The 27,374-nt window shown below is 30.0% G+C and overlaps 3 protein-coding genes and 1 non-coding gene across 4 annotated transcripts; 3 read left to right on the top strand and 1 right to left on the bottom strand.

Moving 5' to 3' along the window:
• Positions 1–276: 276 nt before the first annotated feature.
• On the top strand, positions 277–17,227 carry LOC136986674 (uncharacterized). The gene is made up of 10 exons (XM_067284251.1): positions 277–442; positions 3,707–3,797; positions 3,960–4,343; positions 4,520–4,636; positions 5,682–8,411; positions 8,489–8,554; positions 8,637–8,786; positions 8,893–9,036; positions 9,979–17,167; positions 17,212–17,227. Exons 1-10 carry the CDS (start codon positions 413–415, stop codon positions 17,225–17,227), a joined length of 10,917 nt encoding a protein of 3,638 aa, XP_067140352.1. The 5' UTR covers positions 277–412.
• TRNAP-CGG (transfer RNA proline (anticodon CGG)) lies at positions 9,267–9,338 on the bottom strand. Its single transcript has one exon. It is a non-coding gene; the product is annotated as a tRNA-Pro (tRNA).
• On the top strand, positions 17,168–21,467 carry LOC136986699 (repetitive organellar protein-like). Its single transcript, XM_067284279.1, has 3 exons — positions 17,168–21,000; positions 21,082–21,157; positions 21,239–21,467. The coding sequence occupies exons 1-3, from the start codon at positions 17,238–17,240 to the stop codon at positions 21,291–21,293; spliced, it is 3,894 nt and encodes a 1,297-aa protein (XP_067140380.1). The 5' UTR covers positions 17,168–17,237; the 3' UTR covers positions 21,294–21,467.
• A 1,351-nt stretch (positions 21,468–22,818) lies between these two features.
• On the top strand, positions 22,819–26,852 carry LOC136986710 (adenosine receptor A2a-like). Its single transcript, XM_067284296.1, has 2 exons — positions 22,819–23,443; positions 26,266–26,852. The coding sequence occupies exons 1-2, from the start codon at positions 22,838–22,840 to the stop codon at positions 26,698–26,700; spliced, it is 1,041 nt and encodes a 346-aa protein (XP_067140397.1). The 5' UTR covers positions 22,819–22,837; the 3' UTR covers positions 26,701–26,852.
• The last annotated feature ends 522 nt before the right edge of the window (positions 26,853–27,374 follow it).

Genomic DNA, 27,374 nt, shown 5'->3' with positions numbered 1-27,374 from the left:
AATTCTCACGTAACATTTCTTACCTTTAACCCAATTAAATGGATTTTAAGTAGGAAAAACAAAAGATTTACCTTTTTACCTTGAAGTTTTTACCATAGAAACGTTTATTGCTAATTTACAAATGAAAATCGAGATCATTTATTGAAAAATCAGATAGATTTTTCATTTCTCTTCTTTTGACATGTTTTTCACATTTGAACTTTGTCCTATTTTCGTTTATAATAATTTATACTCTTCAACTTTTTGTCTCTTTACGTCACTAGTTAAACCGGAAATAATACGCCATCTGACGATACAAATATGTTGTTTTATAACGTGTTTTTTAATCGTCGGAGGATTAGTACATACGACGAAATTGTGTACGAGGGGTCGGGAGCGTGTTCGCACCTCCCGACCGTTTTAAGGTCAAGAAATGCCTTCTGTCATAGCAAAAAGTTTTCAGGTACGTTGCCTTTTTTTAATATATAATATGAATTATCGAGATCTATTACATTATTTTAATAACATTTTATTAAAACTGGTCTTATTTTGTAATAAGTTACAAATGAATTTCGTCATTTTTTTTCATTCACTAATTTCGCAAGAAAATATGCAAATTTGTGATTAATGGATATAGTAAATTACTAATACTATATTGAAAAGTATAGAAAATGATTATTAAATAAGCAATACGAAGAAATTTCGAGCGTTAAGCTTCCAATCAAATAGTAAGACGAAGAAAGTATTAGCAAAACTGTCAACGCGAAAGTGTCGTGGCCATTTAAAGTCTATTAAGAATAACAAAACTGACGTAATAACTATTTGCGCCGGTCACGTGTTTAAGGTGAGGCGTTAAATTACGTAACGTATTAACAATATCCTGCATTTATTATTATTATTTGCAATCAATCTTCTATCGAATTTGAAATTTTAATCGGGATTATTTCAACTTTTTGTTAAATAGGATACTTTGTTAGCAACATAGTAGATGTCCTTATGATAAACTTCGGTTTGCAATGACCTAATTGCGTACTCGAAACTACCACCCCCGAAATTGGGTCTTCACGTTTCTCTCTCACGTTTCGACACTTTCCCGGGATAATTCTAGGTTCAAAGGTTATGGGCGAGGTTTATTTGTCGGTGTACAAAATATGAATAATAATAAACTGGTCTGAATAATTTATAAACGAATTAAGTCGACGTTCTTCCTTAAACAGCGTGTTATTTCTCATGATTATTAACACTAGATATAGCATTGAACGCTGCGGGCGTTCGAAAAAATGATAATAATTTGGCTTTATTAATAAATATGTACTAATATTATTATTTATTATTAGCAATGTACTGTATACTATATATTAATAATAATAACTTTTATTGCTATTAAAGTAATAAAATTTTTATATATTGTATATTTTATTACACGAATTAAAAACTACAAAAATCGCATATGATTGATAAAATATATTCCAATTACGATAATGAGCGATTATAATATTAATAATACTTTCACGAATCTATGGACAAGTTTGGCTCGAATATATCATCATACGGACAAACTTGTATCGATTTTATAATTAAAATATTACGCCAATCATTTATTCATTTATATTCAGCTAAGATATTCTGACCTAAATTACGCAACAGATCTAGATCTAAAGCTGCCCCGTGCAGTTACGTTAACATAATAACAATCGGTGCTTCTTGTGAGGGTGAGTCTAATTCTAATTCTTGTAAAGCAGAAGTTATTAAGTCTTAATAGTTCTATTTACGCATTGTTCTAAGAATTTTAAATATTTACAGTGATTATTTAAATAATACTCTATTATAATTTAATTAGAACAATTCTATTTAATTTTTTTTTCTTACCGACTTTCTTAGCATAATTGCTTCATTAAAACTATTTTTACATGTAAATTTAGCGCAGAATATATTATATTTTACTTTTTTGTCGTTAGAAAATTCTAACTTATCTTAAGAAATGTAAATATTTTAAATTTCTATTTAATTTTTTAAAAACTTTTTTGAGCGTTTTTGCCTTTAAATTTCTCGGATATCTTGTAATTTTTTTTGGTTATAATTCTAATATGTCTAAACGTCTAAACGTACAAAATTTGGTGATAATTTTAAAGCTATACTATAAAATTATCATGAAATTTCTCTTAAGTTTATCCGTCACATTTTTTATCTTAAAACTACAGGTATACCTCGTCTTACGTCGGTAATTGATTCCAGGAGAGGCGACGTAAGTCGAATTTACTTGTGTAGTTACGACGTAAGTCGTAGTTTCGACTTACGTCGTAACTAAACGCCAATAATGAGCACTTAACGACCGCTAAATAAGACGACAACACAGAAACACAGATGTCTTCATGTTTTGTTTTCTAGGATTTATGACGATTATATTAACATTTACTGTAAATGTACATATTTCAATATGATTTTATGTGCTTTCAACGCTTTTCTACTGATATTACGACTTCAATGTTTGTGGCGGAGGGATTTAAAGTCGAATAAACTGACTTAAACTCGATTTTTATTTTTCCATATACTTTTTTGACAAACGACGTATAATCGGGAACGACGTAACTCGAGAGCGACGTAACTCGAGAGCGACGTAACTCGAGGTATACCTGTATAATCAAAAAATAAAAAGAATAAGAATAGCTACTATTATATATATATATATAATAAAGATATAAAAAAAGAATAATATAGAACTTTTATTATATATGTACAGTATATATACTTTTTTACCTGCTATTTATATATCAATATTAAAAAACTGGTTTAACTGACTGCTATACAATGTTTCATTTTAGATTATTATTATTATTAAAACACGAAAAATGTTTATAATTAGTGTAGTCAATCAGACTTTTCATTAAGTTTATTTTGCATGACGTGCGGCTCATATTCATGGAGTAATTTCGTTCTTTATCAGAGCAGCAAAGGCAGCTCTGATAAAGAACGAAAGACCTTACAAGATATAGAAGTATTGTTAACAATACAATTATTGGTTATTTCACTATAAAGTTTGAAAAAAAAATTATTATAAATCCAAATATGTTCTGTGAATAATCAATAATAAGTGAAAACTTCGTAAGCAAACATAAAAGTAAACTAAATTATATCTTTTAATATGCCTGTTTGCAAAAGTTTTAATAAATGTACGAGATAAAATGGTACGCTCGTCACGCTATTATATCTTTGCTACAAGAATGAAATATCCTTGTCTTATCACTTACATTAAATAGCAAATGACCCGCGGATATAACAAATTTAGAGAGCAGCGATTTGTGAGGCAAACGAAGATCAAAAGAGAACCTTGACCTCATCTTGTTCAATAACTCGCTTGAAAGTAGTTAGCCGTGATGTATTATCCATCGTGACATCACGTTCTCGTGAGGCGGATAATTTCGATCGATTGTTAAAAAAGTAACGTCGACTAACGTTATAAAGTAATTGGACTATTTAATTATTTTAACATAACCCGATACGTTATTTTCGGAAATAATTTTCTCCTACTTAGTTTATTGATTTTTATCAATATAAACGTTAACATTTCAAAATTTAGCTTTTAGATGATTTAAATAAATAGTTTTAACTGCGTAACTTCAACGGAGAGTTACATGACTCGATTTATTTATTTTATTATGAAATGTCGCGTAAAAGTTTAAGCGGTTTTTTGAATTAATCAACTTGTCACCCTTAATTTTTCTTTTAGGTTTGCGAAAGTCTCGGTGTAGGTCACTCGGAAGGCGAAGGACGTACCTTAAGGCACCATCCACATTTTACTACACCTACAAGAATCGCAGGTTAATATTACATATAAACATTTCCGATTATCTAGGACAAGTATATAATTGCATTTATCGCATATTTAATTTAATTTATAAATTAGGTCTTTATAAAAATGTATTTTTAAATCGCTAATCTCAAGAAATATTTCTAATAGTCGAGATTTATCTTATTTACAGAACGAAATGCTCCACTTTTTACGAAAGGAGTGAAACAAAGTAAAAATAATTACGAGAATTTACAACGTTCGGAAAATAAAAATATGAAATTTCACCGGATAAACGAACCACATTTAGATGTAGCCATCAACAACCGTTCCGATAATCAGGTTAAAAAATCGGAAATAAAAGCAACCGAAGAAACGCACGAAAAAATTGTAAAATACGAAGGAAATAGAAGAATTAAAAGGAAAACAATTAAAACAACCGAATTTAGTCATATTAAAACAAAATGCACAAGTGCCGAAAAATTGGATGGTTTCCTTAATGGCAACAGGAATGAAGAATTAAAGAAAAATGAGTTATGCGATTGGGTGAAATCAAATGGCTTCAAAACACAAAGAGGTAGGCCCTATATAAAATTACTTATGTAATGTAGGCCTTTAGGCTATTACATTTCATTTTATTTCGATGGTTTATTAAGTCACACTGGATGTCGTGTTTATCAATATTTTACATTTTTATTTATTTATTGTATGTATTAAAATGCAAATATTTTATTTTTGATAATATTTTTGTAGATAAAGCAACGGAATATGATTATAATCAATCTAAACTAAGTAAGAAATCGGATAAGGAATATTTACACCATAAAAACAGAGTTAATGAACGAGAAGAATCGACTTTTTGTAAAAAAGGTTGGTTGCATTGTATTAATTATTTAAATTACATGCTTTTGTGTTTGTGTGTTTATCATATGTATATAAGGGAAAGTCGCCCAAGTCGTACCGGTGCTTAAATCGTACCTCAATGATTTCAAAAGTACGCCATATTCCCCCATACAAATGGCAACAGTGTACTTATGAGCATTAGCAATACGGCTCGGTTGTATTTATGCGCATAGGCAACGTTCATCCGCGTTTCAAGGAATTAAGACTGTTTTTGGTAAACAAATTCATTTATAGTCGTTTGAGTGTAATTTTCATCTGGTGTGTGGAGCTCTTAAAGTAAGAAAACACTAATTAAATACATTTTGCTTTTTTTAGTATAAGTTATATATCTATTAGTGATTTGTTTGCCTCTTGCAGTTTTGTGAAAGATTTTTTCAAAATAATTTTGGGGCTTTATGAACTGACACGCACGCTATCTTATGTCGTATCCTCTTAAAGAAGATACGAAGCAAAATTCTGTTAAACCTAAATTACAAAAAGAAGAATGTAAAACGAAAAGGGTGAAGAATAGTAAAAACAACCATTGGCTTTGTAAAATATGCAACGATATCCGTGAAGAAAACATGATTCAATGTTTAAAATGCAAGTCTTGGATTCATGATGTATGCTGCGGAGTTACAAAACAAACAAAAACATATGTTTGTATTCACTGTGAAAGAAGATATAGTTGTGTAGTTCTGTTAATAATAAAATATACTCGTTTAAACCATATATTTATTTAATTTTAGTTTGAAGTACGACTTAGGAAGTAGGTGGTACGACTTAAGGTACTGGTTTCTTTAGTCGTACCGATTTCAATTTTTTTAATTTTATGAGTATAAAGAAAATGAGCGCAGACTATTTAATTTTTTTGCAATAAATAAAAGCAGGGTTTACTAAGGTTTCCAATGATGCTCTTAAGTTGTGTTTACTAATATATTCTCTGATTTCTGAGAACGTTTTTTTTAAGGGGTACGACTTGGGCAACCTTACCTATTACGTGAGTAGCTTTAAAGTTTAATTTCTCTCTTAGATTCTTCTAGAGAAGTGTCGCAAGATGAAACGATAAGAACGTATTCTTCCGAAAGCACCGAATATGAATCGTCTCAAGATGAATTGACGAAAACAAACTCAACAGAAAGCATCGCAAATAATACTTTATTGAGTTATGAATATGACAGACTTACCAATTCTGATCATATTCAAACAGTTAATGTATCATATTCTAAAACATCAATGAATTCTCCTCCAATTTCTATCAAAAAAGAACAATGGCCCGATATAAAATGCAAAATGAGAATACTATCGACGAAAGATAAACCATCTGTTATTCCTATTGTTTATCGTAAAAATTTAGAAAATGGAGACAACAGAGATTATTCATCATCGGAATTAGAATGGGAAACTACACACGATGAAAAACCAATTGCTACATTTAAAATTAAGCAGAATAAAAAATATACATCGTTGGAAGAACAAAAGTATATAAATGAATCGAAATCGATAACCATTGATAAAAATTCTACAAGAGAAAAGCCGCCGTCTCCAACCGTTATGTTCAGAATTAAAACACCTACAAAATCCGATAAGTACCAGCATCATAACGCAATTAATAACACATCAGACGAAACATCTACTTTATCTTCAGTTTCTGTTCATTCTATAGATCATTTTGTTGCAGAGAGTACAACAAATACTCTCACTGACTACATTCGAGAGAATCGTTTATCTTATCAAACGCCATCGAAACAAAGGTACGAATACAAAGAGAATTTAATAGAAAGAGACTCCAGCTCCGAGAACTTTTCGACTCATTCTTCCAAAGAAGAAGAAATAAAATATCAAAATAAACCGATTGAAATTCTATTTAGAATTAAATCTTACGACGAAGAAAATACTACAAATAAAAAGAATACAGAAAAGATAATTGATAAAACGTACTCGAAACAATTTTCTCACATCAAATCCCCTTCCACCGATAGCAATTGTTCGGTGGAAAGCAAACACACTCACTCGAATCGAACGTATAATCAATTTACTAGCGACAGTAAAGTTAATGATAAAAACTTTACTTTTCCGGATAAAATGGATAATTATTCTGCATTTAAAAAAGATAAAACGTTTGAAGCGTTTAGAGGAACATCGGAAATCGTACATCGTATTTCAAAACCAGTCGAGTCTTACGAAACAAATACACAGGTTTTTGACGAGAAATCAAAATCTGATTCTTCAATAATGAAAAACTTCTCATACAACTCCCAGAAATTTGTACCCAAAGTCGAAAAACCCAAATATCAGGATTATTCTCCGAATATTTCTATCAGAAAATTTGAAAAAGAAAATAAGATGACAAGAAATAAAGACGTCAAAGAAATAAAACATGAAATTATTCCGAATAAGTATGAAAATTCATTATTCTCGAACAATAAAGTATCGAATAGAATTCCTGGTTCAAATCCCAGTAAAAGAGAATGGTATCAAAGTAATTACGTAAGAACAATAAAAGATACTAATTCATCCGACTTACATAATAACTATCAAGAACAATCGCACTTTGTAGTTAGAAAACCCGCACGCATTTCTTCCGGACATAAAAACAATGAGACTTTCGAAGAGAAGAAAGCATCAAACGATGTAAATAAATACGTTGAGATAAAACACTACAGATCTGACTTTTTAAAAGAAAAATCAGTTGGAAATGATAATCTTCTTCGCCACAGTCCAAACATCGATACGATCGAATCCGATGAAAAGTATTTTTCACAAAGTTTTCACGTGAAATGCAACACGCCGTATCAAAAAAGAAAAGAAAAGGAGGAGGACATTCAAATACAAAAATGTGTAAACTTCGATGATCTGCAAACGGAAACTTTGATACTTAATAAATATTTCGATGCAAAATCTTTTCAAACCAATTCAGAAAATTATCCTAAAGAAAAGCGATCATTCGATGATGTTTATACATTTTCAAAGAATTATACCAATCTGAAAATATCTGAAAATCAATCGAATAGCGATAATAATAATAAAATGTCTCAACTACTTCGTGTAGAAATCCCTCCACGTTGTAAACCATCGGATACAAAAGAAGAGCAAGATGTAAATTTACAGCAGGCAGACAAACGGCCCGACGACATTTGTAATAAGAAAATTTACGAAGAAATAAAATTGAATTCGTCTGAAACCAGTAAGGAGATCGATTATTATAAAATCAATTTAAAATATTCTCCCAACCATCGAGATAAAATCAACGAGGAAACTTCATCTCTCTTTAACCCCAATATAAAATGGCATTCGGTAAATAGAGAAAAAGACGAAGAATTTTCATCCGATTTCCACGATAAACGTCTTTCTACCGAAATTTTAACGCAAAAATCTATTTTTACGGATGAAGATATTGAAAAAATCGATAGATCGAAAGAGTTCCGAAGGAATAAATTAAAATGTCAATCATTTAAAACCGAAAATGATATTAGAAATGTGGAAAATTCCAGAGATGAAAATGAATTTTATTCTCGTCTCGATGCTATAAAACAACTAGAAAGAATTTCTGAAGAAAATCGAAAATTTAAGGAGGATATCGAGAAGATCAATTCAAATCACAAGCACTTATCTGGAATATCCATTCGTCAGGAAGCTTCAAGAATTATCCAGAATGAAAAATTCTACAATGAAGTTATAGAGAAGACGAGCAAAAATTATCCAGGGTTAAATAGACAATTATTCAATTCTAGAAGTCAAGACTTAAAAACAGAAAATAAAGGTAATAAAGTTGTAATTTACTGTATTTTAAATGTTACATCTTGCGAATTTTTACTTTATTTGATCGAATTTCTTTAGGTTCTACGATTGACGATAAGACAGTTAAAGAAACGTATACCGTCCAAGTTCAGTTATCTCATAAAGGTGAACATTATATAGGCTATAACTTACTTAATGTTAACGTAATTATTGAATTAAAAATGTATTATTAATATATTTTAAATAGGATTTCGAATAAAAAATTGGAAGGAAGAAGTAATTATTCATCGAATGTTCTTTACCTCCTTCAAATACTGTGACAAACCTGCGTATGACGTCACAAAATCGAAAAACGTCATTAGCGAGAAACGTTTTTATATCGATGCGGCAAGCACGTGTAAGCTCACGACGCTCGTAGTGCCATCTGTTAAGCGTATAAATAATTAAAATGGATTTATTATTCTTATTTATTTTTTAATCTTTTTTTCTTCTTTCGAAATTAGATAAATTTACTAAATCCGAAAATTCCAAAAGAGAAAATACAAGTATTTCGAATAATTCAGAAAATATATATATTCGGGATATTTTTTCCATGCGAAATAACGTTTATTTCTTTAATATTAGAACGGACAATACATCGAAAAGAGGTTCGTCTTATTTCATTCTATTTAATCTCATTATTTTAAATATAAACGTTTTGAAACCGGTTATATAGACTGAAGCGTCATCTATCGACTTTTTCAGTAATTTTTAAAGTAATTAAATGCGTTTAAAAAAAATTAAGTGGTTTTATATCGGAAAATGTTTCGTTTAAAGATTATTGAAAAGATTTAAAATAGTAAAAATTAAAAAAAAAATAATTTTTTTCAACAAAACTGGGCTCAGCCGGGATTTGAACCCGGGACCTCTCGCACCCGAAGCGAGAATCATACCCCTAGACCACTGAGCCGCGTGGCTGAGGATACAGAATAACCCTTACAAACTTAATGACGAGAGACTAGAAACTTATTTTTCTCTATAAAACGAAATAATTTAATTATGGCAGTGGAATTTTTTGTCATTTTCCTACTATTTGCTATTTCTAGAATTTTTTAATAAAAATAACACAAATAGATATTTCATTTTATTTCACTTTTAATATTCGGACATTAGTTTAGGAATAACGTTAGTCCTGGAATTTATGTTAGTAGTACTTTTAACATGCAAAAGACATTGGTATAAAAGACACTTATTAAAGAGACATACATTTTTCGCTTTCGGACAAAAAAATCAAAGTTTCTTCTTCTTGTCACTAATTAAAAATAAATAAAAATGAAATTTATATATTATAGAAATTCAAATAAAATTATTAAATATAATATAATTAAATAAATTTCGCAATTCTTAATACAGTTACAGCAGAAAACTCGTTTCGCTTCTAAATAAGCATTTCCTTTCTTCGAAAAGTCACGTGGCCGAAACCGGATCAAATTCTGACTGACGCCCTCTCTCGGCAAAATATTTCGAAACGAATACGTCACATTTAATTTTTTTTAATATAATTTCTTTGTTAATTTTTTAAATTGATAAATAATTAAATTATATTTCAGCTACTTCGTTGTACGTCGTATGGATACCAGACTTTTATAAAACATCGCCTTTTGATGGAAATTCGATCGGGGATCCACCCAAGGTGACTAATTTCTTATCGACATTACATAATTGTTTTAAAGATGTAGACGCCGTTTGTGACAAAAAATCGGTTTGGCCACCTTTATTACAAGAATATAAAAATTCCGCTGTCTCTGCTCTGCTTAAGTCAGAATGGTCGACAGGTGGTTGTTCGATGTCACATGAAGAAAGCGTGCCAATTATTCGTGTCAAACCGCTGACATCTTTCAACCTTTCCTGTACTGAAAATTCTACAAATAACTCGCAAAAGCCATCGCCTACCGTCATCTCCAGCATCACTATTCCGTTTACAGTTCGAAGTGCGCAGATAAAAAAACATTCTTCCGGATTTCTTATGCCTAGAAATAAATTTCAAAATTCTCATCAGTTTCAGCAGAATTTACCAAACATTTGTCATCATAGACAGGTGAGTTTTAGTGAATCTTGCTTAATATCTCGTAAAGAAAAGCCTACTGTACTTCGAGCTCTTTGCGTCCGGACAGATAATTGTTCTCTTAACGATTGCATTGTTATCAGAAATGCTTTCAACGTTCCTCCTCAACGCACAGTTCAAATCAGTTTAACATCTCCTCCAAACTTACGTTCAACAACAGATCAATTAAAGGTGTTCCAATCGGTTAGTCAGCAAGCAATTTCCATTAGCGAAAATATAACCGCTTGGTTTATATTGAAAAATTACGTTATTCCCAATTATGAAATAGTTAGTTACTTTCACCAACTAGTTTTAACAAATATTAACTGCGAATATTCCTTATCTATTGTACTTCCTACTCTAAATAAGACCGTAGAGTTAAATGGACAGTACGTGAGTAATGCTTTAGAGTACTCCATCAACTCTATAAAACTTCAAACTTCAATTTGTTTTCCTTCTCTTATTACCTCCAAACAAGAATATTCACCAACAGAACAGAAAGAAGAATCTTATTTAATAGCAAAGATATCAAGGGCGCATTTATTCGGTCCAGGCAAGAATTTTAAGTCATTTATAAGAACACAAAGGACTTGTCTTCGTAATGAAGAAAATTTTAAATTTATATCTACAGAGACGAGAGATAATTTTGAGAAATTTTTGCCATTTAAAAATTTAGTAAACCAAAAGTTACAAGATCATAAAGCAACATATCGGCGCAACTTAATTAGTGAAGAAGATAGTAGACAAGATTTGATTCCTTGTGAAAAATTGGGATTAATATCAAGCGCAGATTCTCTGGTTACTAAATATTCTTACAAAATACCGTCGAATCAAAATAATGCTGTAAAAGTATCGTGTAGACAACTGGATGAGCCTTTTGAAGATTCAATTATTTATTCTCCGAAAGTTATTAAATATTCTGATTTATATTATAATAAGCATTTTTTAAATTATATATTTGTTGATGGAATAAAATCGAAAGAATTGTTAATACCAAGATTATTATCGATCAAACCAAAATTTAAATTTCATCCAAATATAAGATTCTGCAATCTTCTTTTCTATCCTACAATAGAGAATTCGTTAATATTATTTAATAAACCGCAAAATGAAAACTGCGTGTGTTCTTGCAAACGCATTTCAGAACATCCTGTTTTAATGAATATAAATTTCATAGAATCTCCTCTTAATATCAATGTTTCGAGCGGAAGTGAAGAGTTAATTCCGAAATTAAATGCAAGATCGTATAATTTTCAAGAATATTCCAATCATTTAATAATTCGGAATAATTGTGAATCGGAAACGGCAGTCACTTGTTTTAACAGAGTTAAACCATTTTTACAAATGCCGAAAGATAAAGAAACTTATTTTAATGACTGTATTACAAAAGAAAGAAACGTCGCTTACGAATCAATTAGTGTTTTCACGGCTTCGTCTGTTAAAAAAATTAACGTTAAGTGCGAAATAGAAAAAAGTGATCCTCTACAAATTCAAAATATCGAATGCAGCTACCCGATGAAAGTATTAACAGATCGTATTCTAGCCGAAAAGAGGACGTTTAGTTTCGAAACGATGAATAATTTTAAAGAAAGTCATTCATTGTTTTCAGCTAATGATCTTTTTAACATGGCCGAGAAGAAAGAAGAAAGAAAATTTGTTTCGTTAAACTTCAATGCCGCATGTAAAAGTATGACGGACTATAAAACTTCCGTAAAAAGTGAGTTTCATTTACCAGTATCGCATCATTCTTCAATACAAACCGTAAAAACATTTCGTCCGCTAGAAATATTTTATTCTTCTTCAGAACCAGAGCAAGTACTCGGTACTAGAATATTCGAAACAAGCTTATTAAATTATATTAACAAGAGCTATTATTTCTGCGATCAGTGCGTAAACTTGTTTTCTTCATTTTCTTCAAAAGAAATCGTTTCAAATGTAAAACATGAAAGTGACTTATTACAATGTATATACAAATATATTCCGTACGTAGATAATAGTTTAAGAAAATTTTCAAATCCTCCATCACGTGCTGAAAAACTTTCGTCTCGAGTCGACTTATCGTACGAATTAAACGCGAGTAACAATATTCCATTCGGTAGTGTAAAATCCTTCTCTAGTCAACGTCTTCGAAAACGTTTTTTGAAAATGACACGTGAAGATACTCTACGACAACATATTTTTACTAAATGTTTATTTGAAAATAATTCTCTAACTGTATTTAAACTTCCTTTACGTAAAGAACAGTTCCCAGGATACGAAAGAATTCTTTCTCAGCACGTATTTGAAAAAACAATTTTAAGTGAAAATAATATTAAGATAATTTATATTTCTCCATTTTCTACCAAGAGAATTGAAAAAGTTTCTATAAAGAGTGAACATCAGCCGATTTGTAAAAGCGTTACTTACTTACAAGATACTCTACTGACTTTCGTTCTTGCTACCTCTCAAGCATCTCAATGTCATTATGAATTTCATACTGAACAAGGTCTTTGCAATTTTGTAGTCAATGCTGTTTATGCATTAAAGAATTTTAAATCTATTCGTCCGGAAGAAACGAAACTCCTGCCGTATTTTGAAAAAAGTCATCGGATAATTTCTGTGATTATATTTTCAGTCAACGAATCCGTAAAAGTATTTAATATTCTTTTATCACCTTACAAATCTGTAAATTGTGCATTTGAACCTAACTTACTACGAGCGATTTGCTCGAAGGTAATGGATTCGGAAGAGGGTGTTAAGATTTTTTCTGCTTCATCTCTTCAACGAGCAAAATTAGAAATTAAATACGAAGATATTCCGGTAAAGCATATCAACATTCATTCTATTCCTGTTAATTATTCTTTGATATATTTTATAATATCAAGAAGAATACGTGGACGATCGCAATTAATACTTGAAACGAAATTTTTACAAGAAATCAAAAAGGGTCAATTGTTCTTTGAAAACTCTTTAAATATTTCTGAATCATCAGCACCTTTACTTACCGAAAAAATTGATATCTTTTCTGAAGCCGATTTACTTCAACCGCTTTGTATCAATAATGTGTATCTGTACGATAACATCAACATCGTTTCTATTCCCGAAACGTCTCAAAAACAGGCTAATTACACACTTGTGTTAAATAAGTATATTCGTAATGATTTTATACGTGTTTATGACTCAGTAAACACATTTGATGTTTCTTCTTCGATGTTTTTAAAAGCTGTCAGAAATAATGAATTACGTGTTTTACATAATACTTTGAAAACTTTTTCATCTATTAATTATGCTCTACAGGTTTTTAACGTTAAGCCAGTACAAAGAATAAAATTTGTAAAAAATAAGAAACAGAACGAGCCTCGAGATATTGAATTATATAATTGTGGAAATCTGTGTTTTAATCGCAACCGTATGAAGGAATTATTGTTAGAAGTCAAATTTCAATCATCTTTATTGAATTGTGCATGCTTAAAATGCATTTCTTTTCACACTTCTTTGCAAGTTGTTTCTTCTTTCGTGGTTTATCCACAGTTTACAGCCGAATGTAAATTCGACCATTTATCATATATCGATAATTATTGTACAGTTATTAATTACCCTATACGTATATTTGTTGTTCCAAATTATTTAATAGAGCGAAGTAAATATACATTGATACCTGGATTAAAACAAGGAATACATGTAAGTGAGAAAAATGAATATGTGGCTATAAAATTCAAATCTAACTTACACAACCGAATTAAGTATCATGCTAAAAGGAATTATGAAATTTGTTCATTAAATATTGCTTTTAAAGATTTCAGTATTACGAATCACTCAATAAACGTTATTCTTTTTCCTGATTTTCAAAAATACAAGCCATCTTATGTGTACGAAACATTATTACATAAACCAAGTGTATCCAAATGTTTTATACATTATCCTTTCAAATTCTTTACAGTCTTTCCTTCATCCTCTGAAAAAACTGAATATGTTCTATGTACTGATGCTCCTAAGCATACCTGCATCTCTTCGAATTGTTTAGAGGATAACCTCAATATGTTTCAACTTTCCTTTTCACCAAATAAGAAGTTTTCGAAAATTAGCATTCAGCCTCAATTTTGTTATTTCAATGAATGTGTTTTAATATATTATCCTTTCAAAATATTTTTAAAAACAACTCCAACTGAAATGAAAATATATCCACGATTTGAAAGTTCTTTATCGTATATGTGTAAAACTGTCTGTACTGCGGATAATTCGTTAAAAATATTCACTATATCGAGTGAGACTAATGCATACGAAAATACTTTACGCGAATCTATTTTCACTCGACAGCTGTCTGTGACAAGTTCTTTACGTGAAGAAATTAATTGTTTTTCTGTTCCTTATTATAAAAAAGAAGCTTTAAAATCGTTAAACGAAAATCGCCTTCTTCAGTACATCAACATAGATGTTGGTGTTAATTATTCGATAAATGAACATTATAATATTTCTTCTCAATTAAAATCGAATTTACGACCGAGATTTGAAACAGATTTAACAAATCATCTTTCTAAATCTCGTACTTTTGTTTACGATCCATTGACTGTTTTTTCTATTGTTATAAATGAAAATGATAATTTTGTAAATTGTATTATCGAAAAAGAATTATGTAAGCAAATCCGTACAGATATCATAATACCATTTTATACTTTAAATATTTTTTCCGTTCTTCCTAAACCAGAAAACCTATTACGAGTTAATCACGAAAATCGATTATTACGAAGTGTTTGTACATGTTTTGAGGTGTTAAATTATCCACTTAAAAGTTTTATTCCTTTACCTGCATTAAAAGTGTTCTGCACACCAAAATTTGATAATCACACACACATTTGTAAAGAAATTATCATGGTGAACTCTCCGTTAAAAATATTTTCGGTTCTTCAAGTATCGCACGAAAAGTCTTATTGCATTCTGCAAGAAACTGATTTACAAGTTGAAGTTAGTATTCAACAGTTATGTGATTTTGTGAATGCTTTAAATGTGCAATCTTTTCCGATAATTCAATCGAGAAAACCGATAAATCAATTACTAGAATATATTATTAAAACAGATATTGCGAATGAGCATCCATTGAAGATATTTACAGTTTATTCTCCGGAAAGATTGATAACGAATCAATTATTGGAAACTTCTTTGTCTATCACGAAAAACTTAGTCGCATTTGAAGATTCTTTAAATTTATTTACTAATTCATCTTGCTCAGAAGAAATATTTTCTTACACTACTTCCGAAACACACCAATTAAACAACAACTTAGAAAGCTGTATTATAACTACGGACTCTTCGTTGGAAATGATTGAATTATCAAAGCAAGAAGAATATAAGTATTTAAATATGATTACAGATTTTGAAGATGATCCGCTTCAAGTGGTTTCTAAAACAATACATTTTGTAAATTATCCGATAAAGTCGTTTTCTACTCTGGTGCTTCAGAATGAAAAATATATTAATTGCTCCATTAATCCTTTTCGAGAATTATTTACATATATTAATAATTCGAATGATTCTATAAATATCTTTCTTCTTCGTTTACCTAAACAAGAAAATCTATTACAAACCAAATCTAAAGTACGTCTTCTGCAAAACTGTTATGTGCAATTTGATTATATTAACCACGCTCTCAAAATATTTAATCTTTCTCCACCAATTAGTGCAACGGCAGAAATTAAATTTGAAACTGGATTATTGCAAAACATCTCTCAAACTTCTTGTTTCATTAATTATGCCCTCGAAAATCTGTCTCCATTTAATTTAAAATCTTCAAGATACGTAGACTCACCCAGAGAAAATAAAATAAAACTAGAAATATGCTCTTATGAACCTCACAATTTAAAGCATAATTTTCAAGAAGACATACCTCAAGCAAAGTACGAATCTTATTTTCCACGGCATGTTTGCGTATTCAAATGCACTTTATTCGAAGAATTTGTCGAAATGTTTCAATCTTCTCCAGAAATAAAGCATAAATTAGCATTAGAAACGCATGAAGAATACATCGACAAAACATTCTTTCCTCTCCTGTATCCACTAAGTTTATTCCACGTTTCTCCTGTTAAAATAGCGTCGGCAAAAATATGTATTAAGGAAGATTTTAATACATATTACGAAAGTTCGGTTTGTACGTTTGATAGTGTAAATTTGTTTTCTGCCGATCGACAAAGACCAAAATTATTCAAACTTAAATGTGATATTTATCTTCGAGATCATATTTACGTACAGTGCAGTTCACCTAATTATCCACTTGCAACGTTTGCAAATGTCGCATCAAAAGAAGAAAAAATTCAGCCGAATTTAAACCTCAGATTATTACATTATATAAATAAATCATTGCTTCCTATTTCCGATTCTTTTTCGATATTTTCAACTTTACAAGAAAATTCTTTAAAATTGGGCCGAACTAATATATATCAAATGGCTTTTTCGAGCGAAATTCCTTCAAATTATATCGTGCCTACATTTTCTTCGTCTCCCGTAAAGAATAAGCCACTAAAAAGTATTAAAGTCAACGACAAGATTGAAAAATGTTATTACGAGTTGGCTGATGTATCCTTAAAATCAAACAGTCTAGTCAAGAAAATTCATAATTCTAAGCATGTTTTTATGTGTGTTTCGTTTGTTGAAGAATCGTTACAAGTGTTTTCAGCCTTTCGATTAACAAATACATCAAAAAGAGACAGTTCAATTCAATCAATGTGCAAGACCAAGAATGCGTGTTTTGATTTTGTTTATGGCGAAGAAAAATTCGTCAATGAAAGTCGTGAAATGCGTCCTCTTCTTAATGTCGTTTCAAGATGTGATACCATTAGTCACGGTTTAATAATGTTCGAAGTTCCTTATTTAGAAGATAAAATTGAATTCGTTTCTGGAAGTGACTTGTTTTACTTGTGTAATTCTATAAACCATCCAGTAAAATGTTTTTCGGTATCGTGTTCTCCATCTGAAATATTTCCAAAACATTTTCACAGCTTACATCACGAGATTTTCATCGAAGCACCAAATCCGAATTACGTCATAAAATTATTTTCTATTTCTTCTTTAGAAGAATTAACATCGAAACTTGATTATTCGGTGCAACATTTAAATTATATCTGTACAGACTGTGCTGTAGTAAATCATCCATTAACAATGTGTTTTGTTCTACCATCTCCTACGGAAAAACATCATCTAACAATGGAAGTTACTACGTTTTATATTTATAAGTCATTTTTTCAACAATATCAACCTGTAAAGATCTTCGGTGTTCCTTTCATTTCGTCCGAAAAATATGCATTGTACTGTTGTAGTCAAGAAAATTCCTATAATCGAACAAAGTCATTTTCTGTTCCTATCTATTCACAACGAAATTTAACACGGATAAAGAACCAGCTTCGTATAAAACGATCACATTTTTGCGCAAGTTGTACAATTACCGATCATCATTTCCTAGATTACAAGAGCTCTCATCAAAATGAAACTTCGATATTAAAATACACCTCAGACGAGTCTTTACTTGAAAATAATATAATTAAAATAGCGAGAAGCACACCGAAAGCTTTTGATAATAGAAATTTTCCTCAATCAATTATACTTACAAACAATTTTATCGAAAATAAACTATTTTCCAATCCGATAACCCGAAGAAAAGAATTTCTTGAAAATAATAATCGATGTGTAAAAACAATTGGAACAAATTCCATCTTTGATCTTCAACGTATTCACTCGCCATATGAAATAATACTTGGAGTAAACGACCACGAAATACAATCGATGACTTATCCGCATGTTTTCTTATCCAGAGATGCAAATCGACAAGAAACTCTTTCAGAAATTTTCAAACAAAATACTGATGTATCCAAAGTTCTCAATTTAACTTCTAATTTAATTGGAAAGACAAAATATCCTTCGGATTCAGAAGAAAATGATTTACTTCAATCATTAATTAGAAATTCTGCTATTTGTGGTAATATCTCGAAAGCTACGAATTACTCGGTGCCCTCGTCCGAATGCGAGTCGCCGAGAAAGGAACCGAAGTTATTATTTAATTTAAATGAATGGTCGCAATCTGTTTACGTTTCGTCTTTTCTATCTCGAAGAGATGGATTATGTTTTGAATTGCTGGATAGCGTAAATTTAAACTTTAATGAATTATTTAAACATAAACTCGATATGCAGAAAAATAATTTGGACTCTTTTAATTCGGTATTATTCGAGGTTCAGACCGAATCTAAGACAAAATATCCAAATTCCAGTCGTAGCAAACAGAAGAGCGAAAAACAATACGGAAATATTGATTCGGGACAATTGCTATTTACATTTGCGGAACGTCTTAAAATTAATTCTACAGAAGGTAATGATTATTTATATTCTCTTGATGTACTAAAAGACTTTGTATTAACATTATATTTTACAAGTCCTGGAAGTTATGATCGTGTCATACAAAAGTTTATTCAGGAAACAAATAGAGAAAACATATCCGAAACTATCGTTTATAAGAATTTAGACTCAATCTTTAACAATTTCTGTTCAATCAAAAACAAATACAAATGTAAGGAATATAATATTAGGGATATTTTGAAATCGTGTAATCACCAAACCAAATGGAGAATATTTACTAAATCTTGGAAGAATTGGACCAGAAGGCAGAATTCTCCGATATTAAATGAAAGAAAAATTATACATGGAAATGGAAATTCATCGGAACAAGAGGAAAAGTTTGACGTGAAAATTAAATATTTCGAGAATTTTAACGAACGTAAAATTTCAAGATCAAAAAAAGAACGTATTCATATTGGACGTAACATAAAATCAGAAAATTGGAATGACAATAACACGATTACAGAAGATGTAAATTCAAAAACTTCAGTCGAAAAAACATTTGCGAAATTTCACGGAATGGATTTTACCGACGAAGACATTATCTTAAAGTTATACATGAGAGATTATTACGAAAGAATATACAAATTATACAAATATTATTCAAGGAAAGCGAAAAACGAGAATATAATTAAACATAGTCCAACATTATTCAGTAAACAGAACGTTAAAAAAGTTCAGTATAACTTCGATAAGCTGTTATATGGTTTTCGCAATACATCCCAGATCCTTGACGAAATTACATCGCACGCGTATTTAAACGATTGCGAGTTAAAAAGAGAAAGGATTACTTTCGAACGTGATGTAAATAAATTGGGAATCGTGAATAAAGTCGATTCTATTACAGACGAAAGGATAAGACATTTGAAGGAGAATATCTTGAGATATTACAATCGCGAATGCTGCAAAAAACTAGAGAGAAATTCAAAGAGAGTTTTAACAAATAGTGACCGTAACTCGAAAAAAACTAACGAAAGGACTCGTCATACAAATGCATACAATACTTTCCACCGACGATTTACAGAAGAAAAGAAAAACTGGGAAGAATATAAATCGGCAGGACCGAGAAGAAATAAAAATACACACGATAAATACTTTTTAACACATTATCAATGGTCTAATTTACATTCCGATAAAATATCCGAAGACGTAATTTTAAAGCTCTACTTAAAAGATTACATTAATGTGTACGAAAGGAACAATTTATCTTTTAAAAGAAAATTGTCAGGAAAAGAAATAAATGATTCTCAAACTTTAATACGATATAAACCTGAAACCAGTAGCGATATATCGATGCAAAGTACCGATATTAAATCGTCTGGCCAACTACAAGACCTTATATTTTCCAAGATTTCGATAAACCGTTTACGTAATATCGAAGAAGAAAACGATGCATTTGACGCCATTTTAAAATTTTACATGATTGATTACTACGAAAGATTGAATAAAAGATCGAAATGGAAAAGACTGATCGATAACTCATCAAATTCTTTATTCAAATCTAACCTCGGTTACTATAAAAATAAGATTGAAAGTAAAGAATTGTGCCAGTTAAAAAAGATTAGAAATGACAATAAAAACTATAACTTCTGTTACAATAAGGAACTTTCCGAATTCGTGGTACCTACAAATCTATGGAAGGACGATATTATTTTAAAATATTATTTCCTTTCTCCATTTCCATTTATTGATGGCACGAACAAGACGAGATTAAATAAGGCTATAACAGAAGATAATAAAGTCGTAAAAATACAAACTGCAGCTTCCCACGATAATAAAAAATACGAAAATAATCCAATTAAAATGTCATTTACAGACGAAAACGTTTATAAAAACAAAACGATATACGAGAGGATTTTAGAAACATTTAAAACACTTTCGAAACACCGAACAACGAGAATGAGACCGAAAGAGTTTACGTTTAAGGAAGAGTTTATTATTAAAACGGAAAGCGAAGTAGAAGTGAAAAGAAGTAAAGTTTTTCAAAGAAGAGAAGTCAACACCGACGAAGACGTAGCGATTATAATCTCGTCGCAAAAAATTCAATATTTTCCTAAAGTCTTGGACAAATTAACGACAATTTCTGCAATTCCTAAAGAAGGATTTGACGTGAGGAAACAAATGACAGTTCCATTGTTAACGCAAAACGGAAATGCTGTTGTTGATCTTAAAAGTAAATACAATATTTATAAATATCGATATTTATTATTTCTATATGCATTACTGAATCGATTTTTCTTTTTATTTTCCAAAGATAAAAAGAAGAAAGTGACAGATGTAAATAGAAACGTTTCCAAATCCCAATTTGAAATGAACTTCACGAATACAAAGTAAGTCAATTTTGATTTTGTTATCGTTTATCTGTAATCTTTTAAAAGGTTTATAAATATATTTATAATAATTTTAAACAGGTTCAATCGAACGGAAAGAAAAAAGGCGTTCTATACTTACGAAACATCACTTTAAATGTTTATATTCAATTTGTTTGTGATAATAATTGTATTTTTTAAATTTTAAAACATTATTAATATATAATTGAAATTTGTTGAATTGTTGAATAATTAAATATTTAAATATACTATTTTAAATGTAAAGAATATGAGAAAAATGAAACAAATAAAAGATAGACGATTATGTAATACAGAAAAATTTAATTTAATATATCGATATTTAATAAAATTTGGAACGTGTTCTATGTATTAATTTTGTCCATTAACGGTTAAAATCAATACAACTTTTATTCGTACATATAGAAGAATACATCAACCGTTGACGAATTTTTTTAACATTAATAAGTTAAAATAAAATTAAGAATCACTTTTATTTTTTCATAGATTTAACATTAAGGGAGTGTTTAATACAATGTTGTCATTGTTAAACATTTTTGACCGTTATTTGACCATTATAAACAAGTTAACGAGAGTGAACTTGAAATTTAGGAGATGCAAAAAAGACAACTGGTTGTCGACTAGTGTCCTGCATTTTTTGGTTTTTGAGGGAGTAGAGGATTGGTGAGGTTGGTCGGGAGAGGACGATAAAGCAATAGTCTTAGATACTAAAATTTACATTTATTGACCTGACAATTTACAATATTGAAACCGCAAAACACAAAAAATTTCTCTGTCTAAAGTTAACAAGGAGTGAGCTTTATGTGGATGGACCCCGCAGCATTTTTTCTAGGTTGACGAAGTATATTCACGCTAAGTTGAATGATATGGAACCTTTACTTATGTGGATTGGGAAAGGCTACGTAAAGCTTGCCATGACTGAAAACCGGCTCTAAGAAATATATATCAACTTTATCCTTAAATTTTGTTCACTGTCATGGCTATTGCCAGGATGATGGGAAATTGAAGTCGTTTAATTGTAAAAGGAAAAATTCTGTCGCTTGGAGTTAATGGTATCTCCGAGAAAGTGTAAAAATTCGTATTGAAATATATAATGAGAAATTTACTGCAAGTTAATTTTTAAGTTTTATACCCTCGAAAGTTTTGAATCAGTGCATAAAATATAAAAAAGTTGGCGAGGGTTCTTTGCGCGTCGTTCCTGATACTCAAACAAGAGGTTAAACGTTAAGGGGACCAGAAAGGACGTAATTTTCAGTTATACTACGATATAAAATTTAAATGATGATAAAATGATTAATTTTATTCAATTACGAGAAACGTTTCTATTCTCGTAAACAGAGAATTTTACAAAGTAAAATAAAGCCTTCCCTACAGAGTGAGTGAATTTTGTACCTCGTTTTCTTTTTCTCTTTTTAATCAATGATCTTAAAATGTTAAATGCAAAAAAACAGTACTTTTCCTCCGTTACTTTAACAGCGGTAAAATAAAAGATGCTTTTTTATAAATTCTCAATTGTATCGCCTGATGTTCCATCATCGTCAGAAAGCGGATATTTCGTTGTCACCACCCGTGGAGATTAAGAAAACTGAAATAATCTGTATTTCCTTTATTTCGTAATCTACAAATGAATAATGCATGGATGCAGTATGTTGTTTGTTCGCAATGAATAATACTACAGAAATATGGATACCCAATACAAATGTCGTGACATACATAACTTTCGAAGTAATAGTAGCAATTATTGCTACGATTGGAAATCTATTAATTTTGGTTGCATTTTGCGTGGAGAAGAAATTACGTAAATTAACAAATTATTACATACTCAGCTTAACTATTGCCGATTTATTAGTTGGCTTAGTTGGAATACCTTCGGCAATTTTAGTAAAGATTGGGTTGCCGATGAATGCATTTACATCCTGTCTGATGATGTTATCGTTGTTGATGGTGTTGTGTACAGTTTCTATCTTCAATTTGGTTGCCGTTTCTCTGGACAGATACTGGGCAATTCTTCATCCTTTTAAATATTATACGAAAATGTCGAATAGAGCCGCTACCGTTATCATCATCGTCTGTTGGCTACTAGGATCGATTATTGGCTTTTTACCTCTTTTCGGATGGAATAATGGACCTAAAGAAGATGGGAGATGCGTTTTTATACCCACTATCGATTATAACTTTCTTGTCCTCATTTATTTCGGTACAATTATTTATCCTGGCTCTTTGATGGCTTACTTTTATTTTAAAATCTATTCGGTGATTATAAGTCAGGTAAGTTTAATTTAGAATCAATGAATTAACGAAGTTAATTATTAATAAAAATGAAATGGATACTGTAAATATATTCGTAAAATTTAAACAATGGGAACGGTGATATTCTTAAAAAATTGTAAATTCTAAAAATAAAGACATTGGATTGTGTGAACTTATTAAAAATGAGTTATTGGCAATAAAGGTTTAGTATTTCTTCGTTATTCGTTTGTCTGCTTAACTGAATCTCTCGATCTCTTCTACCCTCTTCGAGAGATTCTTTGTTAACAGGTGGATTAAAAAGTAATTTTACTTGGTTTTAGTCTAAAAATAATCTCGTTTTTATTTTTAGAATTTATGATTTTTTTTAAAATGGATACGTTAATTAGATTAAGTATATTAAAATAAATTTCTAATAAGTTTAAATATTTTAAAAATTATGCCTTACAACTATGGCATAATCCAAGAAATTTATTATAGATTTACTGTATAATAAAATAATGTGAAAAATAACTTTCAGCACATCACACTAAGATTTTATACATTTAGCAAATGCAATTAACTAATTAAAATTTATATTTTGTTTTGCAAACGCTTCTTTAATTATAATTACCAAATTGTTGTTTGTGACAATACTTTTTCGTGACGTTTCAAACGTGCTCAAAATGAACAGGAAATGAAAATTATAGGAAACAAAGTATCTTAAACAGAAATAAATCAACTAAATATTTTGAAAGTTTATTTTAAATACGCATAATATTACGTTTAAAGTTTGGTTTTCTATCGCCTTTCCGCTCTGTTGCACTACGAGGGTCATATTTTCTTATCCGTGGTGGTTATGCCAGGCATGGAGGAAGGACGGGATCCAACTAACCCGGAGCAGTGATAAATAGTGTATCGCAGATATTTAAAAAATTGCATTGAATCCTAACCACCTGACCTTCACGGTTTGTTTCAAATAAAGTATTTTTATTAAGGTGCGTTGTGTTTGAATATATTTTGGATTTTTCTTTCATTAATTACAATTAAAATATTGATTCGGAATTTCAACTTTATTTGAATATTAATAAATTTATAAATCATTTAATCACGATGAATATTGGTTTTCAATTATTCTTCGTTGATTTTAAGTGTCGAAAAGCCGTGCACGTTGTAAATGACAAAGCAATTTTATACGAATGACGATGTGACGAAATTAACAGATAAATGAATTATGATTTCTATAAAATATTTCGTCCTGAATATTTATAAGTTATTCGTAGCTGTCCTTAACCAAAATTTTATGCAAAAAGGAACAAGAGCCTTTGATCAAAATTGAAGACTGTACTAAGTAGGTTTCTGTTTCCCCCAATTAAATTTATTAACATAGGAGTTTATACGTTATCACTATACTTAAAGGTACGTAAAAGAGATATTATTTCACATGCAAGATACGTTGTTTCAGCTCGTGATATTGCAAAATTTTTTGCCTATAAACATCGTAAACACAGCTACGGGACCTATAAACAGCGTAAACACCGTTACACCATCATGATTCACCTCCACTAATTTCCGCGATATGAATGTAATTCGAAATAAATGAGAAGGTGACTAGTTACCGAAAATGCGTAGTGTGTTTGCAATACATCGTGAAAAAATGGTTACATTCTTTGTTAACAGGTGGAATTGATGCTATTAACTAGTTTCGCCAGCGAATAACAATGACTTATTTGATCCTAGTGTTACGCTACAGAGATAAAAATTATATGTATTTCTTTTTTTTTTTTTTTTTTTTTTGGACGACACGACGAGTTTTATGGAATGTCAATTATCGAGTTGAGTTTTTGGGACTTTATTGTTATGCGAAATCCTTTTCCTCGGTTGTTTTCTTCATTAAACTTAATATTACACTTTGCTTCCAACGCAATTCCTTTTCCCAGTCAATAAACTCACACCGAACAGTTTTACGACAAATCGCATCTTCACATTAATTAAATCCTAACAAAATCAAAATCTCAATTTTCAACTTGTCAACAATAATTCTCTTAATTCTTTAGTTTCTTTATAATCTCACCATTCCTAATGCATAGCTCAGTAAACAACTTCTTATAAATTATTAAATATTTCATTTGTAATGTAGTTTTTAAATTAATTTATTGATTCGATTTTAAATATTTAGATCTTTGCCTTTTAAATTTAATATATTGGGCCATCGTTATCTTATATTGGACCTGGTACCAAAGTCAGTGACGTCACAGGACAGGTCTGAACGTTTATTAACCTCTAGCGATCATGAGAAAATTAAAAATTTAATTTGTTTCAAAAATAAACTTATTTTTTATGAAACGATCTGAAATTTTTATCATCATAAGTCCAAAGATTTTCCCTTCATTAAAAATAATGATTATTAAGAAAATAAATATTAAGCAAATAAAGAAAAATACCAGTTATATTTGTATAAAACAGCATTTTTATTCATTGTTTGTACACAAGTGTAAATGATTTATAATATACGTTATTGCAATTCATTACTACTTTAAAATCCAACTAATAAAATTCCGTTTCAGTATCGCAAATCACGTTATAAACAGTCGAGGTGGAGTTCTTTTAGATACCAAAGTAAACGAATACGTGATATCACTTACTTAATCTAAATTGGCTCTATTTTTGTAGTCGAGAAGTTCCTAGAAACGTGATGGTCTGTTTCGCGATATCTGAAGGGAGATGCACAGTTAATTCTTTCATATAATTATAATAGGACAACTTTCTTAAAAATAGACTTATTACACGAAATAATTAACAACTTTCTTTTATTAATACTTAACGAATACAAATTTTTAAAAATTATTTATAAAATATTTCAGATAAGAAGATCACGAAACAGCACCGTTTTATCCGAAGAAAAGAAGCGCCCGGCTCTCAGCCAACAGAACAGTACAGATTCTTTTTCAACTGCAAAAAATAAAATTCGTAAATCCACGTTATTTTTCCTAAATCACAGAGAAATATCGAAAACCAAAGGCTTATCTATAATCGTATTAGTATTCATGTTATGTTGGATACCGTTGTATACGGCAAATTGTATTCTAGCATTTTGTAAAACGTGTAAAATACCTCTTTCTTTAATGGAATTTTTCATTGTATTATCGCATGCCAATTCTGCAATTAATCCATTTCTCTACGCTTATCAAATGAAAGATTTTCAAAGAATAATTTGTAATCTTATCAGATGTAAAACATTCGAAAAAAGAAAAATCTTCCCTTCTACAATTACTACGGAAACAATGTCTTTCCGTTAATCCCGATAAACAAACAAACAAAAAAAAAAAACAATTAAGTTATGTCTATCGATCTTTTTGTAAAAATTAAACGGTTTATTCTACAATATATTCTAATGTGTTTAATTTATTTTAAAATGTAAATCACGTTATTACGAATGGACAATTTTAACTTTTAATGTAACAAAAACACATACATAAATCCACTTTAACTGGTTAATATTGTTAATGGACTAATTCGGGTAAGGGAATGTCCGCTTTATAATAAAGTAGCTTTTCGAATGTACGTGTTAAAAAATTTGTTTCTACGACCATTTTTTGGTAGGCCTAATTGTGTATGTTTTGTGTGCTTCTATAAAATATATTTCGTGTCGAGTCAATACTTGGTTCAATACTGACTTGTGTGAGTGTGTTTTCCTATTATAAAGTTACTCTAGAATGACCATGACATTCAAAATCCAACCCGGAACACATTTCAGAATCAGTGAAAATAGGATTTAAAACTGATTGAATTTTGCTTATTTTTAAAAAATTTATATTTTTATTAGAGTTGGTAATTATTTGTTTCATTAATAACTAGCAGTTACGTTCGGCGTTGCCCGCCAAACAGTAAAATGAAAACTATATTATAGGTTTGGTTCTTTTAGCATACCATTATTAAGTTTATCGCGAAGTGTCGAGATGATATAATCGAG

The sequence above is a fragment of the Centruroides vittatus genome, unplaced genomic scaffold (assembly GCF_030686945.1).
Source record: "Centruroides vittatus isolate TY-2023 unplaced genomic scaffold, ASM3068694v2 scaffold_1167, whole genome shotgun sequence".
In the NCBI taxonomy this organism is placed as follows: Eukaryota; Metazoa; Arthropoda; class Arachnida; order Scorpiones; family Buthidae; genus Centruroides; species Centruroides vittatus.
This window is presented reverse-complemented; position numbering and strand designations above follow the sequence as displayed.